Source organism: Chroicocephalus ridibundus, chromosome 20, assembly GCF_963924245.1.
Source record: "Chroicocephalus ridibundus chromosome 20, bChrRid1.1, whole genome shotgun sequence".
In the NCBI taxonomy this organism is placed as follows: Eukaryota; Metazoa; Chordata; class Aves; order Charadriiformes; family Laridae; genus Chroicocephalus; species Chroicocephalus ridibundus.
Window position 1 is genome coordinate 2,330,180 of NC_086303.1, and position 15,594 is coordinate 2,345,773.

Below are 15,594 nucleotides of genomic sequence, written 5' to 3' on the forward strand. Positions count from 1 at the left end.
CATCCACCCCTTTGCCGTTTGCTTTTGTGCTTTTGCAGACCATTTGTACCTTTGCAGACCATTTATCCCTTCGCGGACATTTATCCCATTGCACTGGGCTGGTATTTACCCATTCGGTCCCAGGAAATGCAGGGAGGTTATGGATTCACAGCTCCGCAGCCCATTGCGGGCAGCCCACAGCTCTTAACCTGCCAAAAAAAAATCGAAAGCAGCCTGCAAAACGCAACAGCGACAGGCAAAGGAGCGATGGACTCCCCGTTTATTACAGTATCAGCAACGCAACACTATAATATCCCCTCGGGGTTCAAGTGCTATGGAACAGCAGAGAAGGGCGCGCGGGCTCTCGTGAAATGAAGCAGGGGCACGACCCACCAGGACCGGGTTTTATACCTTTTCCACCCCTGGAAATTCCATTTTTCCTTAGTTTTTCACGGCGTGATCCTGAAAGCAAGGCACAACATGTTGAGTGTTTGACACTGTGTTCCTCAGCATCGGCGGCGACGTTACTTTCTTAATAAGAGCTTAAAATAAATCACAGCCTTTGGTGCAGCACATACCTACTCATAAAGAGCATTTACAGGAAAATCAGAAAAATGGAACAGAAATTATTTGTATCCCAGTGCCAAAAACAGCCCATGGTTCGACAGGGAACCATGAGAGCAACCGAATTTCCCCCATCTCCCTCCCACCCCAAGCAAAACACTTGGACTGCTTATTAGCAGCTCTGGTTAACGTTTCCTTTCTGGTTGCTTAATCTTTCAAGAGATATTTTTAAAAAAAAAAAAAAAGAAAACAGATCGGAATAATGTCCAAACGATTTCCACCTCCCCTCCTCCTTTTTCCTGGCTTTGTTCAGCCTGGTTATATTGCACATGATTCGGAGATAAACTTCCAGTCGCAAAGATGTTGCCTCCTACATAATGCACTTGTTAGAAAACACAGATAACGTGGCAAATATTTCATCGATATATATATGAAGTATGAAATGGGTTTAACTGGGGAGGACAGAGCCTCCGTGGGGTCGGGTCCACAGCAGCATCAGTCACCCGGGTCCGTGATGTTTGCCATTTCCTTGGAGACGTTTTATTTCTCAACACAGTCCTGAAGGTCTTAATTTTGAAACTTCTTCTGTTATCTGTTGGGCAGAGCAAAGAACGGCTTTTATGCACAGCCTGGTTTGGAAAACAAGCAACAGGTAATTATTATTTTTTTTTGAGGCACAATAGAATAAATGCTGCACGTTGGTCCCCTCAGACAACTTCACATCCCCCTTCCCCACCAACAAAAAAAGTGAAAATTTGCTCATTAAGATTGTTTAATGGACTAAATGCAACGCAGTCTAAAGCGAGCTAAAGATAGAAAAAAGATTCATTAAATATATTCCGGTTATTAACTATTACCTCACATTAATGGCAAGTTCCAAATCCAGAATAATTAGCGCAAAGTGAGTTTTCCTCATCATGTTTTTATCTTAATCAAGCCGGGTTTGTTCCGACCCGATATAATTCACATGATATTAAGCAATTGCTTGATCTTATAAATCCAAGACAGGGGACGGCAGGAGCCGGGGCTGATCCCACATCCAGCGCTCGGACCACGGAGTCGCTCCGGAGAGCTCAAACCCGAGACCCCATTTTGATGCGGGGATGGAGGTGTCTAGAAAAGACAAAAAGAAATCCCCCAACCTCTGGGGTGCCGGAGCTGCCGAGCCTCTGGAGGGCACGAACCCAGTATTGCACCAAGTCGGCTTGAAGCATGGACTCATCCTGACTCCTTCTTTAATACAGTGAGATGCTCTGCTCTGTCTTTAAGACACCGAAATTCTTAGAAACTTCACACATCTGCTTACTACCCTCTCGTTTTCAGAGATGACACACTCTGCCTTTAGTTCGGAGCATCCCACCTCCCACCGCGCCGCGTCCCAGGCTCTGCACCCGCCTGCGGATGGGGCACGGCCAAATTTCCCTGAGGGTTTAAGCCTCACGCAAATCAGCGGGATTACCCCCCCTCCCCCAAATTCTGGCCCTTTTCGTGGTGATTTTTCAAGTGGGAATTAGTAAAGCTTCCTATAGCGAGGTTCATTAACTATATTAAAACCAGTGTGTGGTGCACACTAATAAGATGAGCACTACCACCAAATCAGATTACGTGAGCCGGATGCTTCATTAGCAGCCGGTGATGAGACAAGGGTAGGAAGGATCTGTATTCACGGTTCAGAGCCCAGCCTAATGCACCAGGACCTGCTGGGTCCCAGCTCATCCCCCCAGATGAGCCTGTTTTCCCCAAAGGGAGAGTCAGGATGGAGATAAGTAAGACGGGATAGGATCCATGCAGCCAGGAAGGGAAGGGCTCTTGCTTTTTTTGCAAAGTAATGGTCAAACTGCCGGCATCCTCGAGCATCGCTGGAGTATTATGCAAATAAAACCCGAATAGCAGGGTGAGACCTGCTCTCTGGATGTTGCAGGGAGGCTGTGGAAGGGCGGATGTTGCAGGGATGCTGTGGCAGGGAGGCTGTGGAAGGGAGGCTGTGGCAGGGATGCTGTGGCAGGGCTGATGTTGCAGGGATGTTGCAGGGATGCTGTTGGAGGGAGGCTGTTGCAGGGAGGCTGTTGCAGGGAGGCTGTGGCAGGGCTGATGTTACAGGGATGCTGTTGGAGGGATGCTGTGGCAGGGCTGACGTTGCAGGGATGCTGTTGGAGGGATGCTGTGGCAGGGATGCTGTGGCAGGGCTGATGTTGCAGGGAGGCTGTTGCAGGGAGGCTGTTACAGGGCTGATGTTGCAGGGATGCTGTTACAGGGCTGATGTTGCAGGGATGCTGTGGCAGGGAGGCTGTAGAAGGGAGGCTGTGGCAGGGATGCTGTGGCAGGGCTGATGTTGCAGGGATGTTGCAGGGATGCTGTTGCAGGGATGCTGTTGCAGGGAGGCTGTTGCAGGGAGGTTGTTGCAGGGATGCTGTGGCAGGGATGCTGTGGCAGGGAGGCTGTTGCAGGGAGGCTGTGGCAGGGCTGACGTTGCAGGGATGCTGTTGGAGGGATGCTGTGGCAGGGCTGATGTTGCAGGGAGGCTGTTGCAGGGAGGCTGTTACAGGGCTGATGTTGCAGGGATGCTGTTGCAGGGAGGCTGTTGCAGGGAGGCTGTGCTAGGGCTGATGTTGCAGAGATGCTGTTGGAGGGATGCTGTGGCAGGGAGGCTGTTGCAGGGAGGCTGTGCTAGGGCTGATGTTGCAGAGATGCTGTTGGAGGGATGCTGTGACAGGGCTGATGTTGCAGGGATGCTGTTGGAGGGATGCTGTGGCAGGGAGGCTGTTGCAGGGAGGCTGTTGCAGTGATGTTGCAGGGACGCTGTGGCAGGGATGCTGTGGCAGGGACGCTGTGGCAGGGCTGATGTTGCAGGGATGCTGTTATAGGGCTGATGTTGCAGGGAGGCTGTTGCAGGGAGGCTGTTACAAGGCTGATGTTGCAGGGATGCTGTGGCAGGGAGGCTGTTACAGGGCTGATGTTGCAGGGAGGCTGTTACAGGGCTGATGCTGTAGGTCTGATGTTGCAGGGAGGCTGTTGCAGGGAGGCTGTTGCAGGGGTGTTGCAGGGATGCTGTGGCAGGGACGCTGTGGCAGGGAGGCTGTTGTTGTTGCAGGGAGGCTGTTGTTGTTGCAGGGAGGCTGTCGCAGGCATGCCAAAGCAGGCAGAGAAAGGAGCGAGGGGAGGATTTCCCACAAGAAGCAAAGATCCCCTTGCAAGGCAGCGCAGCACTCAGAGGAAAATAAGCTACCAGAGGGGCTTAGTGCTCCTTGCAAGGGTCTCAGACCAGCTGGTTATTCAAGCGCCAGCTTATCTTGAAGTGCCAGGAGGGACTAGTCATGGGCTTAAAGCTAACTGGGGTTTATGCTTTATTGGACTGGGCTTGCTGGGGGGGATTACACCCCCCTCCCACCTGCCAGCAGGGAAGGGCTCCTGCTTTTTTTGCAAAGCAATGGTCAAACTGCCGGCATCCTCAAGCATCGCTGGAGTATTACACAAATAAAACCCAAATAGCACCTTCAGCCCGGCACGGCCCAGGAAATACCGTTGGTTTGGCTGAGAAGGGGACGGCAGAGTTGGGGTTCTGCAGATTAAGTGGTAAATAGTAATTTTCTCAAACCTGGCAAATAATCCAGTGCTTTGGGGTACCCTGGGGCCTTTTCAGGCTGTATCTTTGCCCTTGCAGAAAGAAACCCCAAATCCTCAGCCTAACGATGACGTTATTTCACCGAATTCAGCAAGAACAGCAGTGGGAGTGAGGAGTCAGGAGCATTCAGGAGATATCGCTGCTCCGGCTCCTGAAGGGATCCAGATGTATTCCCATCATATGGGGGTGATGAAATCCTCTCCACTCCAAGAGAAACAGAGGATATTACACAGCAGCCACAAAAATTAGATGTTTTTAAATCCGCCGAGCCAAATAACTTGAATCCAGGCATTCGGAGCTGGCGAGGCAGCTCGTGAGACTGCAAGTCTTGACTATCTCTTGAGCCTGGTGGAAATCCAGAGGACTGGAAAATAGCTCCTGTTGGGCCAATTTTTTAAGGGATAAACAAAGCGACCTGCAAAATGATGGGTCTGGCCATCTGTCGCTGATCCCAAACAATATGCTGGAATGGCTGAGAGTCTTAATACAGAATTAAAGAGGAAGATATAATTGATGCCAATCAACGCAGGGTTAGGGAAAACAGATCTTACCACGTTAACTTGATATCTCTTCTTACCGAGTTCCACATTTGGCTGATAAAGGTAAATGCTTGTGTAATTCTCTCCTCTAAGGGAGCTGCGTGACAGCTTGGTTAAGAAAATGGAGCAATAAAGCCAATTCCCAGGAGATATCACAAGCCAGAAAACCAGCTGAACCCAGGTCCCGTTCACTGGTTCGCGTCTCCTTGCGCATTGCTTTGCTTTCTCAGAGCGTTTTGCAACAAGGATGGGAGAGATCTGGCTGAAAGGTTTCCAGCCCCGGGAGAGAACAGCCCAGGCTTGTTTCAGATGCAGCAGAAAGATTTCCACCTTTAATTTGGAGATTTCTGAACCGCCAAACACGATTCAGGCACCCGAAGGGTAAAGCACGAGCGCTGGCTGCCAGCATCCACCGATGCCCATGCAGAGCTGTAGGAAACCCCTCTGCCCTGCAATGCTACACCCGGCTCACAGCAAACTCCCTTCCATCCCTCCTGCGAGCTCAAATTTGCAGCAGGCAGGTTCAGTTTAAGCCCGAACTTCTTACATCTCATTTTTGACCTGCTGCGACAGCCTGAGGTTCGAATCCGTACCGAGCTGCGGTGGCAGCTCCAAGCAGGGACCGGCGAGGAGGGAGGAGAGGGATTTCGGCTATAAATGCACGGAGATTTCAGGAGAAAGGATGGAAAAGCAACGGTAAAGCTGCAGAGTGAAGAAATCGGAGGGGAGGAGGATGGTTATGGGAAGGGGAGCCGTAGGGTAGAGCTGGCATCCCTGGGAAGGTGGGTGAAACCCTGGGCTTCCCCCCCGCTGGGGGAAATAACTGCAAGTAATGGGGTATCAGGGGCAGGGTCTGCAGGTCTGCAAGCTTCAAGAAAGCTGAACTCCATAAAGCCTTTGGAGGATTCTTTCCTTCCTGCTCTGTGTTTCAAAACTGCCTCTTCCTCCCACAGCGTGTTTCATCGCTGCATTTCCAAGCACTTACTGAAGCTGCTCAGCGTCATTTACAGATGGGGAAACTGAGGCCCGGAGGAGGTGACCTGCCCAAAGCTGCCCAGCAGGGCGACAGCGAGCACCCGGCACACACCATCGTGCTCCCATCCTCCTGGCCAGGGATGCAGGGATGCGCATTGTCATGGACCAACTCCATGCCAAAATCCCCCCCTGGGCCACCCAGCATCCCCCCCGCCCCGACCCCGCATGGCACTCAGCTAATTCATCACAACCGAGTTCAACAGCAAACACATCTCTCCGCAAATGCCAAGAGCCCTTTGCAAAGCATGTGTTCATCCTGTCCATGCTCCGTTGCAATTTTAGCTTCCCGGGACAGCAAGACCCCGAGCACGGACCCCGCTGCCCCCGCAGAGGCGGAGCCTCCGGCGCTTCCACCATGACACAACCCCAAAGGATTTTCCGTTATCTATCCATGACGGTGCTTCGGAGGAAGCGAAGCAAAGCAGCTGGTGCTGGTCAGCATCAAAATAAAACCGCCTGCACTCGGCATCCTTGCCAGCGAGAGCAGAGATAGCCACTCGCTAATCCAGTCGTGCGAGCCACGCATCCGAACCAAGTCTTCCCACCCAGCGTGTGTTAAAGATGCTAAAAATGAAGCGCGACGACGGTAGAAAAGCAACAGACACGACAGAGCTCAACCACGCTCAGAAAAGCATCTGAATTACAAGTCTTAAGGAAATGAATCATTCCTAAACCAACCCAGCAGTGCGTGCTGCCGTCGGAATCGCTGAGCCAGGGGTCTTAATATTAGTGTGCAGCGCGGTCAGGTAACGACTATTCCCGTTATGACTAAGGGAAGACCAGGGATCATGAAGTATTTTAGCTACTCCTAACTCGAATGACAAGCTGAAGGAGATAGGAGACAGGTTTGAATTTACTTGAGCGTGTCCTGGTTCATAAGAAGGAGAAAACTGACGGTGCCCTGCGGGGAGGTTCATGCGTGAAGGTTTCCCTGCCCTGCTGCAGAGCATCCTCAGTGCCGAAAACTCAGGCTCGGGGTGGTGATGAGCCCCAGATGGACCCGGAAACTTGGGGGTCTCATAAAGCAGCGCCTTGTTCATGGAAGTAAAAGCGCACGGGGGCTCGCGGGGGATTTTCTCAGAGCGCTTGTGGCTGTTTTGCCGGCAGCGGGGATAAAAGGGCTCCAGCTACAAGGGCAGCGTGGGACCCCGCGCACATCCATCTTCCACAAGGAGGACGGTCCTCATGAGCTAAAATTGGGATTCGCCGGGTGAGAAAGAGCAGGAGCCCTGACGCCTTCCCAGCCCAGAGCAGCAAACACGTGTCCCACCAGGTGGGATGAATATTGCTTTGACAGAGACACCATTACTCATTTTCCTGTTCGGGAAGCCAAGTACGGGAGTAAAAAGGTCTCGACTGTGTCCAGGGCTCGACCACAGCGGAGCCAGGAGAGCTTCGGCTGGGGCAAGAGCCAGATGCTGTGGAGACGGGGCTGGGGCTGCTCTGTGGGGTTACCCCCAGCAGTGAAGGTGCCCCCCACCGTGGGAAGGCTCTGCCCCCTCCTCATCCCAGTCCTGTATGTGCCCTAAGAAAACCCTCTATCACCCTCCCCCCAAAATGAAGCCAAAACCCTCCCACTGCCGGAGAAACGATTCCTGGCAGGGATGAGGCATCTCGGGACCCCCGCCCTGAAACATCCCCAAAATGTCCCTGTCAGAGCAGTGACATTTCCCGGAGAAGCGCATCGCTCCAGGCCTCCATGTTCAAACCCTGAAACCCACACCTGGCACGGGAACCCGGCACCCGCAGCACAGCGTTAGTGCAGCCTCTGCCACGAAAACAGCACCCAGGGAAACAGGGAAAGGCAGCAGCATCCCGTCCTTAACACACCCCCCAAAAGTCGAGCCAGGCACCCCATTCACACTATGGGTGCAGAAGCACAGTTCCAGCTCCGTAGCAGCAAAGGAAACAATTTATAGGACATTGCCCTGCCCACGGCATCCTATAATGTCCAGAAAGTCCCTATTGCCCCGCGCCCATCGCCCATACGACTGCCTTTGCACGAGGATGCCGGTGCTCTGAGCTCTCCTTCCCGGTACACGCAGCGATTGAGGCCGAAGGGCAAAATGAGTCGCATTTAAATCTTATTTGTCTTGTTTGCGCTCACAGGTTTACAGCCTGCCCAGAGATCGCTTGTTCAAGCATTTAAAAATGGGGAAAAATAGGCCCTGCCTTCCATCAGGCTGCGACGGGAGCCTCCATGTGCTCTCACCAAGATATGCATATTTTAAAAGCTTGGCAGGAAGAGGGCTCCAAACTACACAATTAAACAGATTTCATGCAGAATGCTCTCTGTGCGCACCAACCCCTGCAGGAGACCCTCTCCCTGCGCTACGGCTCGGCCAGGAGACCCCTCCGCAGCCCCCGGGCTCTGGGTGGCTCCTTCCCTTCTGCTGGGGAAGCTGCTTGCCTGCCCTTTGCCTCCTCTTAACTGTCCATAAACTGGGGCTTAAAAACAAAAACCCGGCTTCTTTTGTCAAGTGAGGGAGCAGGAACAATTGCTCGGAAAGAAATTTAACCCTCCTGGAGGAAAGAGATATCCCCAGCCCTTGTTTGTGTCCACACATGGGGTGGGATGGATACTGCTCTGTTCCTCTGGCCACCCCAAGCACCCGAAGGGCATCTATTGTGCTGGAGAACAACAGAACCTTTTTAGAAGAGTTCAGGCCTGAAAACACACACAAAACAGGGCAAATAAGCAGGAGAAAAAGGTGACGGTGTCAAAGTACCGAGCACAGGAGCCAGGGCTGGGGTGGCTGCCTGGCCCCTGCATCCCCCTGTACCACGGATGTGTTTCGAGGTGGCATCCAGGGATGAAACGGAAAAGGAACAGGTCCTAAAAGCAGAGGGAAAGCGAAAGGACCCTAGGAAAGAGGCAGGAGGCCATACAGGGCTCCATACCACTCAGTGCCCCCACATAAACCGAATACATGAAGCATCTGGGGAGACAGCTATGGCCTCTCAGGTCTGTGTCCCCTGGGCAGGAGCTGCCTGCTCCCGTCCTTGCTCCCGTCCTTGGATGTCAGCAATGTCACTTTGTCTCCCAGATGACAGGTAGGAAGGAGAGGGGAGGAGGAGGGCATTTCAGAGAGCATCACTGCCACGCCACACATGCAGGCGACAAGCCGGGGAGTCCATGCCAGGGACTACCTGGGGACGCAGCCTTTCTTTCCCCTCCTTGCTTTCTGTGGGATCTTAAATGTCAGCCGTCAGCTTTCGGTAATGCACTTTTCCTCCATTTAATGCAATAAGCTGAGTCTAGGCAAGCCTTTCGCCTTGCCTTGGGAAGGCTTCGCAGCAGGCTGCCAGACAGCAGCCGCTAACGCTAATCTCCTAATGCTGCCCGCTCTAAGCACATTAGAAACAGTCGAGTCCAACACGCTGCAAAGGCTGAGGCTCATCTTTAACTCCCCAGTGACTGCTAAAACAGCCCTAAGTCCTAATAGGAGGCACACTGCAAGAGAGCAAAGTAAGTTAAATAAGCAGCTGGCTGCAAAGAGAGCAATCTTTCAGTGATTTGTCTCTCCAGTTCCTGGCACAAGGCACGCGGCAGCCAGTTTAAGAGAAGCCGTCAGACCGTGCAGTAACAGAAAGTATTTATCTTGCTGAACGGTACCCAACGAGACAGCGCAGAGGGAAGAGGCAGACAGAAACGGGGCAGAGCATCGGAAGGATATCCCCCATTTTCCCACGTTCTCTTAAAGGCAGAGCAGCAGGGCTCTTCTCTTTTTCAGCGATACCATTCAGTTCTGGAGCAAAACTCCAGCGGACAAAGTGGTTTCCTCGCCACCTCTCCCATACAGCGTCTTTTACCGTCAGTAAAATCCATTCGAAATTATGCTGCCGCTACAAAAATAAAGCAGGGAGTAGTCAGGAAAGCAAACTAACAACCTGCAAGGTTTCTGCTTATTTTAGACGACAGAGAAACCGAAAATTATAACTGCGCCGTTTCCAGGAGAACATGTGGTTTCCGTACGCCGTGCAGCTGCCACGGAGAAAATGCGGAGATAAAACTCATCTGCAAACTCTCCCGAGCAGGGCCGGTTCCCCTGCTTTTAAACTCAAATCCTCCTTTTAGGAATAGGTGTGCGGCAAAGCGTTAATAACAATTTAAAAAGTGAGAGGTCGTAGCAAAAATGACATTTCAGCCCAGGGAAAAGGCACACTGGGGTGTTCCGAGTTCTCCCAGACAAGGGATCTCAGTTATCCCGGACAAGGGATCCCAGGTTTGTTACCTCCCGCGATGCTCCGGAGCATGTCCCTAATAAAGATTATTTGTTAGATCCTCCGCTGGTGAAAACTGGAGGAGCTCCAATAAAGCTGTCACATACCATTAGCTGAGAAGCCGCTCTGTTGGTTTTCCTGGTTATAAGGGTTTTATTAACCGGGGCTAAGGCTCGGCTCGGGGAGAGTGTTACAAACTGTCCTGATCCTTTAAAGTCCGGGTAAAATCCTAGCTGAACTCCGATTTCGGCACCGCCAACATCTCTCGGGACAAATCCCCCTTTGCCCACGCTTGGGAAAGGTGTGACTCGCTCAGGTTGGGGTCAAATCTCTCTTTGCCGTAGGAGGTATTTAACAGCAGTACACTACTTTGAAGGAATCTGCATTTATTTAACCCAAAACCCAGTGAAACGGAGCAGAGCTGGAGCCAAGGCGCTCGAGCCTGAGCAGCCAGGCCCTGCCTTCAGCCCGCTTCGACACCAGGGGTCGGACCGAAGCATTAAACCCCTCCAAATAACCTTTTTAGCACAGAATTGAAGAAATCCAGCTGCAAAAGAAGCAGCGGGGTTTTCCTCCCATGCACAGCACCAAAAAGCAAAGTGAAAAGCAAATATAAGCTATAGGATGTTATCCCACTTCACCTAACGTGCACAAAACCACCAGAGAGCGCAGGGTAAGCTGAAAAAGAAAATTAAGCAGTGGAAAACACGAGGTTTGTCCCCAAAAAAGCAACAATACTTGATGATGCCATCGAACCCTACCCTGTGCAGAGCTCACCTGATCCCATCAGATGTCCCGTGGCCCCTGGTGCGCACGTAAAGATGAAGCCGGTGTGTTTTCCCCCGGCGGGGTTTTTTTGGTTACTTTTCAATCCTGCTTTGTATAGATCTGTCCCCCTCCTTTCAAAAAGCTGCCGGGGCGTCTCAGCCCAGCTTTCCCGCTGGCTGCTCCGTGCCATTTCGCACGGGGTTTGGGGGGAAAGGGCCGGGTGGTTCTCGGCGGAGCGGGCGCTCGTGTTTGCCAGGATGAGAGACTCCATCCCCAGATTTCACTGCCAAGGTGTGAGCTCCTCTGCGAGGCAGAGCTGGATTCGGGGTGTGCTTATTGCCTAGGGCTGCTTTATTCAGCACAGGGGAAACCACGGGGGGGACGTGGCCGGGGAAGGGGGTGCCGGGATGGGGTCACATAGCGGGGGCAGAGCCGTGTCCTGCGGGATGACAGGGCTGGAACCATCTGGAAAGGTTTTTTTTTTTTGCGGGAAGAGCGAGGACCAAGGGGGATGGGAGAAGGGATGCCATGACAACCTTTGGGGGTTTCCCAGGAAACCAGGGTCGCCATGGCAACTGCATCACTCCGGTCCGAATTAGTGACTTCCGCTGGAAGGCGTGTTCGCCACTTTAATCTTCTTGCGATAAGCAGCTGCATCTCTCCCAAAGGCATCGCAAAAAAAAAAAAAAAAAAAAAAAAAAAGGAGGAAATATCCCTTTGTCTCCAGCTGGGTGGGCTGGAGGCTGCACAGCCACGGCAAGGAGCCCGTCGCGGATCCTGCATCATCCCCCGGTCCATGCCGGCATCGCTCCCCGCGCACCGTTGGCTCCTGAAACCCTTCCATTTTGCCTTTCGCCTCCCTCCTCCCCGCACCCAGACCCGCTGCATGGCCACAAATTTGACGGTGGATGAAATAATGCCATAGGGTTGCAGGGGAAGGGAATTAAGGATAGAAAACGAAGGCTTTCTTTTTTTTTTTTTTCCTATTTAAATCAGCATTGATTGCACTCGGTCTCTGGCTAGATTAGAATTTCATAAATGATCTAACGGGGGAGAAAAGGGAATCTGTGATGTGCCCGTAATGGCACACCACATGTTTCAATATTAAGCGTCATTTAACAATGTGGTAACAGAGACTCTCTGCAAAATTAAATCGTTATTTCCTCCCAACCCCCTTCCAGTGCGCTCTGCAACATGTTTTCCTCATCTCCCCCCCCAATCCGGGGTTGTTAATCCAACAAGTGAGCTTATGTGATGGAAGGGGAAATCGGCTACACGCTGCCTTTAGGGAAGTGGGGAGGGGGGAATTCAGGAGCAAAGCGAGAGGTCCCCAAAAACAAGAACACAAAAGCAGCCCTGCAACACGTTGCAGAACAAACACCTGTTTCGACGGTGAGTCTTCATCTTCCTTCTCTTTACCCTTTAGCTGTCCTCTTCTTCGCAGAATTTTAAATCCTTTTTTGTTTGGTTGGTTGGTTTTTTTTGGATCTTTAGAAAGGCAGGATCTAAAAAAATAAACGTATAAAAACGAGGGCACACACAGACCGACGATGGTGCATGTTCCACACAACACCGAGTACACAGTCACTTTGCATTATTATTGTTATTGTTATTTTTTTTACCGCATCCTCAGTTTTTGTTGCTGTTTGTTTGGTTTTGCGTTTTTAAACATCCGTAAAGATCTTTTTGATGTTCACACAGTTGGGATTGTTTGTGGTTGTGCAGTTGCCTGTCTTAAAGGCAGCCTGTTTGAATGCACTGTGGTTGATTCCCCCTTCCTCGATCACCATGTACTCGGACTTGCTGAGGGTGGAATTGCTGCGAGCCTTCCTCATCTCCTCGCTGGACGAGAGGTGCTGGCAGCTCCCGACGTGCATGTATTGGGCTTGCTCCTCACCTTCCGTCTCCCGGTGGTAGAAATAGTTGAAATTGGAGACTATCACAGGCACGGGGAGAGCGATGGTCAGCACCCCCGCGATGGCACAGAGGGAGCCCACAATCTTGCCCCCAATGGTGATGGGGTGCATGTCCCCGTAGCCCACTGTGGTCATGGTCACCACAGCCCACCAGAAGGCATCAGGGATGCTACTGAAACCTGAACTGGGGTCATCGGCTTCTGCAAAGTAGACGGCGCTGGAGAAGAGGATGACGCCAATGAAGAGGAAGAAGATGAGCAAGCCCAGCTCCCGCATGCTGGCCTTGAGGGTCTGCCCCAGGATCTGCAGCCCCTTGGAGTGCCGGGAGAGCTTGAAGATGCGGAAGACCCTGACCAGTCGGATGACTCTGAGGATGGCTAAGGACATGGCTTGCTGGCCGTTGCCTTGCCTCTCAGCCAGCTCGGTGCCCAGTGTGATGAAGTAGGGAATGATGGCCACAATGTCAATGATGTTCATGATGTTCTTGGAGAAGGTGGCCTTGCTGGGGCAGGCAAAGAAGCGGACCAGCAGCTCAAAGGAGAACCAGATGATGCACAAAGTCTCCACTACAAAGAAAGGGTCGGTGAAGGATGACACCATGGAAGCAGCCGAGGACGAGGAGTTGGTGAAGACATCAGGTGGGAGAGGGCCACCACCCGTCCCAAAGGTCCCCCCAGTTCCCTCATAGTCATGGTCATCCCTGAATTCAGGCAGGGTCTCCAGACAGAAGATGACAATAGAGATTAGGATGACCAGCACAGAGACGATGGCAATGCCTCGGGCCGGCCCAGAGCTCTCAGGGTACTCGAAGAGGAGCCACACTTGGCGCTGAAACTCCTTGTCGGGAAGCGGCCGCTGCTCCTCCCGAATGAAACCCTCATCCTCCCGAAACTTCTCCATGGCCTCCTCCCCTAGCTGGTAGAAGCGGATCTCCTCGGAGAAAATATCGATGGGGACATTGACGGGTCGCCGAATGCGCCCACCCGACTGGTAGTAGTAGAGGATGGCATCGAAGCTGGGACGGTTACGGTCGAAAAAATACTCGTTGCGGAGGGGGTCAAAGTAACGCATCCTCTTGCGTGGGTCCCCCAGCAGTGTCTCGGGGAACTGAGCCAGCGTCTTCAGCTGGGTCTCAAACCGCAACCCCGAGATGTTGATCACAACCCGCTCGCAGCACTCGTGCTCCCCACCGCCCGCGGGCTGGCCGGCAGGGATGGCGGCCGGAGTCGTGGGGTGATCGTAGCGGTCCCCCCCGAGCAAAGGATGAGGATGCTGTGGTTCTTCCAGCAAAGGGTCTCCGCCGCCCCCCACCACGGTCATGTTGCCTTCCTCCCCTTCTTCACCCTCTTCCTCCTCTTGGTCGGGGACCAGCTGGGTGGCGGCGGGGGGCAGCTGCTCGGTGTAGCCCAGGTTGTGGTGGCTGCTGGTCGAGCCACCCCGCGGATGCCGGCTGGTGGAGGAGGCAGCCGGAGAGTAGAGCAAGCTCCGGCGCTCGTCCATAAAGGTATGGGGCGGAAGGGGAAAGGGGGAGGGGGGAGGATCGGAGAGGCGGCAGCCGAAGCCTCTTCTTCCTCTTCTTCCTCCTCCTCCGAGCGGAGAGGGAGAAACAGCCGCCCAACTCCTCCAGCGGCTGCCGCTGCTCTGAAGAGCTGAGGCTCTTCTCAAAAAATCCGCCCCCAGCCCTGGCACCGCCTCGCTCAGTCACCGCTCCCGGAGACACCCACCAGCACCCCCGGCCCTGCCCCGCACCCCCGGCACCCTGCGGGCACCCCCTTCCCATCCCCAGCCCGAAGAGGGGGGACCCGATCCGTCCCCCCCACCCAGCAACACGCCGAGGGGCTTCGGTCCCCTCCCGGGGAGCATCCTTTGATGCTCAGCGTGTCGCAAGTGGGGAGAGTTGTTTGGTTTTTTTTTCTTTCCTGGCAGCACCGCTGCCTTAGAAAGAGGGGGGGTTTTTTCTGCCCTTCCCCCGGGAAGGCGAAATGTAATTTTTATTATTAATTTTGGGGTTTGCCTGTCTGTTTCAAGTCACCGTTTTCAAGCCGCGGCGGGGCTGTGGGTAATGGAAAGCAGACAGCGGCCGCCGGAGCCGCCAACAGTTGTTTTGAATCAGCGTTTCGGCTGAAGTGCTGGGGATTTTTTTTTTTTTCTGTATAAAAGACAGAGCGTGTGTCTCTATAGAAGAGAGTGTGCATGTGCCTGTGCGTGTGTCTGTGTGTGCACACGTGTGTGTCTGCACACGTGTGTCCCTGTGCATCCCCCCAGCAAAATAAATGGAGCACCGAAGCCGAGCCAGCCCTCCACCGAGGCAGTTTCAGTCCGAACCCAAATCTGCATTTCAGACTTTCCTGCAAGAAAGCCAAAATTTGGCTTTGAATTTTTTGTTTTTCTCCCTTCAATTGATCTTCTTATGCAAATAGTTCAATTTTGGTCAAATGGGATTTTTTTTTAAGGCAAAAGCCTCCTCTGCGGGTCCCAGCGCTGGGAAACGCTCCGTCCCCAGGAGATGTGCACCAGGGACAACCTGCGATCTCTGCACCCGGCTGTGCCCATCTTCTCCCCAGCCCCTCTACGGGTCCCTGTTTTCCCAAACCCCCCCAACGGCAGAAGAGCTTTAATCCCCAGCCACGTGCCAAGCGGGGCTTAGGCAATTCAGGGAGTTCCCGGTTTGGGAAAAAGCCTGACCACAGTGGTTGGGGAGAGGCGAGAAGGGCGACCACGCTGCCGTTCCCACACCGGCCGGGTGGTCCTGCCGCGACGGAGGTTAAAACCCCTCCACCAGCCCCGCTGTAGCTCATCACCGTGGTTATTTTTAACCATCACAGCCTCCAGAAGGTAGAGGGGAAAAAAAAACCAGAAGAAAAGATCAAACTTATTTATGCTTTAAATTAGAAACAAGCTGTACAAAATATACAAACCTGGGAGGGGAACAACAACAAATAGTGGT

General features: G+C 53.0%; 1 protein-coding gene across 1 annotated transcript; it reads right to left on the reverse strand.

Annotated features, from left to right (window-relative positions):
* Positions 1-686: 686 nt before the first annotated feature.
* Positions 687-14,235, reverse strand: KCNA3 (potassium voltage-gated channel subfamily A member 3). Its single transcript, XM_063356400.1, has 2 exons — positions 10,741-14,235; positions 687-1,135 (listed from the first exon to the last, which is right to left on the reverse strand). Exon 1 carries the CDS (start codon positions 14,145-14,147, stop codon positions 12,396-12,398), a length of 1,752 nt encoding a protein of 583 aa, XP_063212470.1. The 5' UTR covers positions 14,148-14,235; the 3' UTR covers positions 687-1,135; positions 10,741-12,395.
* Between the last annotated feature and the right edge of the window lie 1,359 nt (positions 14,236-15,594).

Bases quoted from the DNA above. Each gene is read 5' to 3' on its own strand.
- KCNA3 (XM_063356400.1), bottom strand. From the start codon at position 14,147: ATGGACGAGCGCCGGAGCTTGCTCTACTCTCCGGCTGCCTCCTCCACC.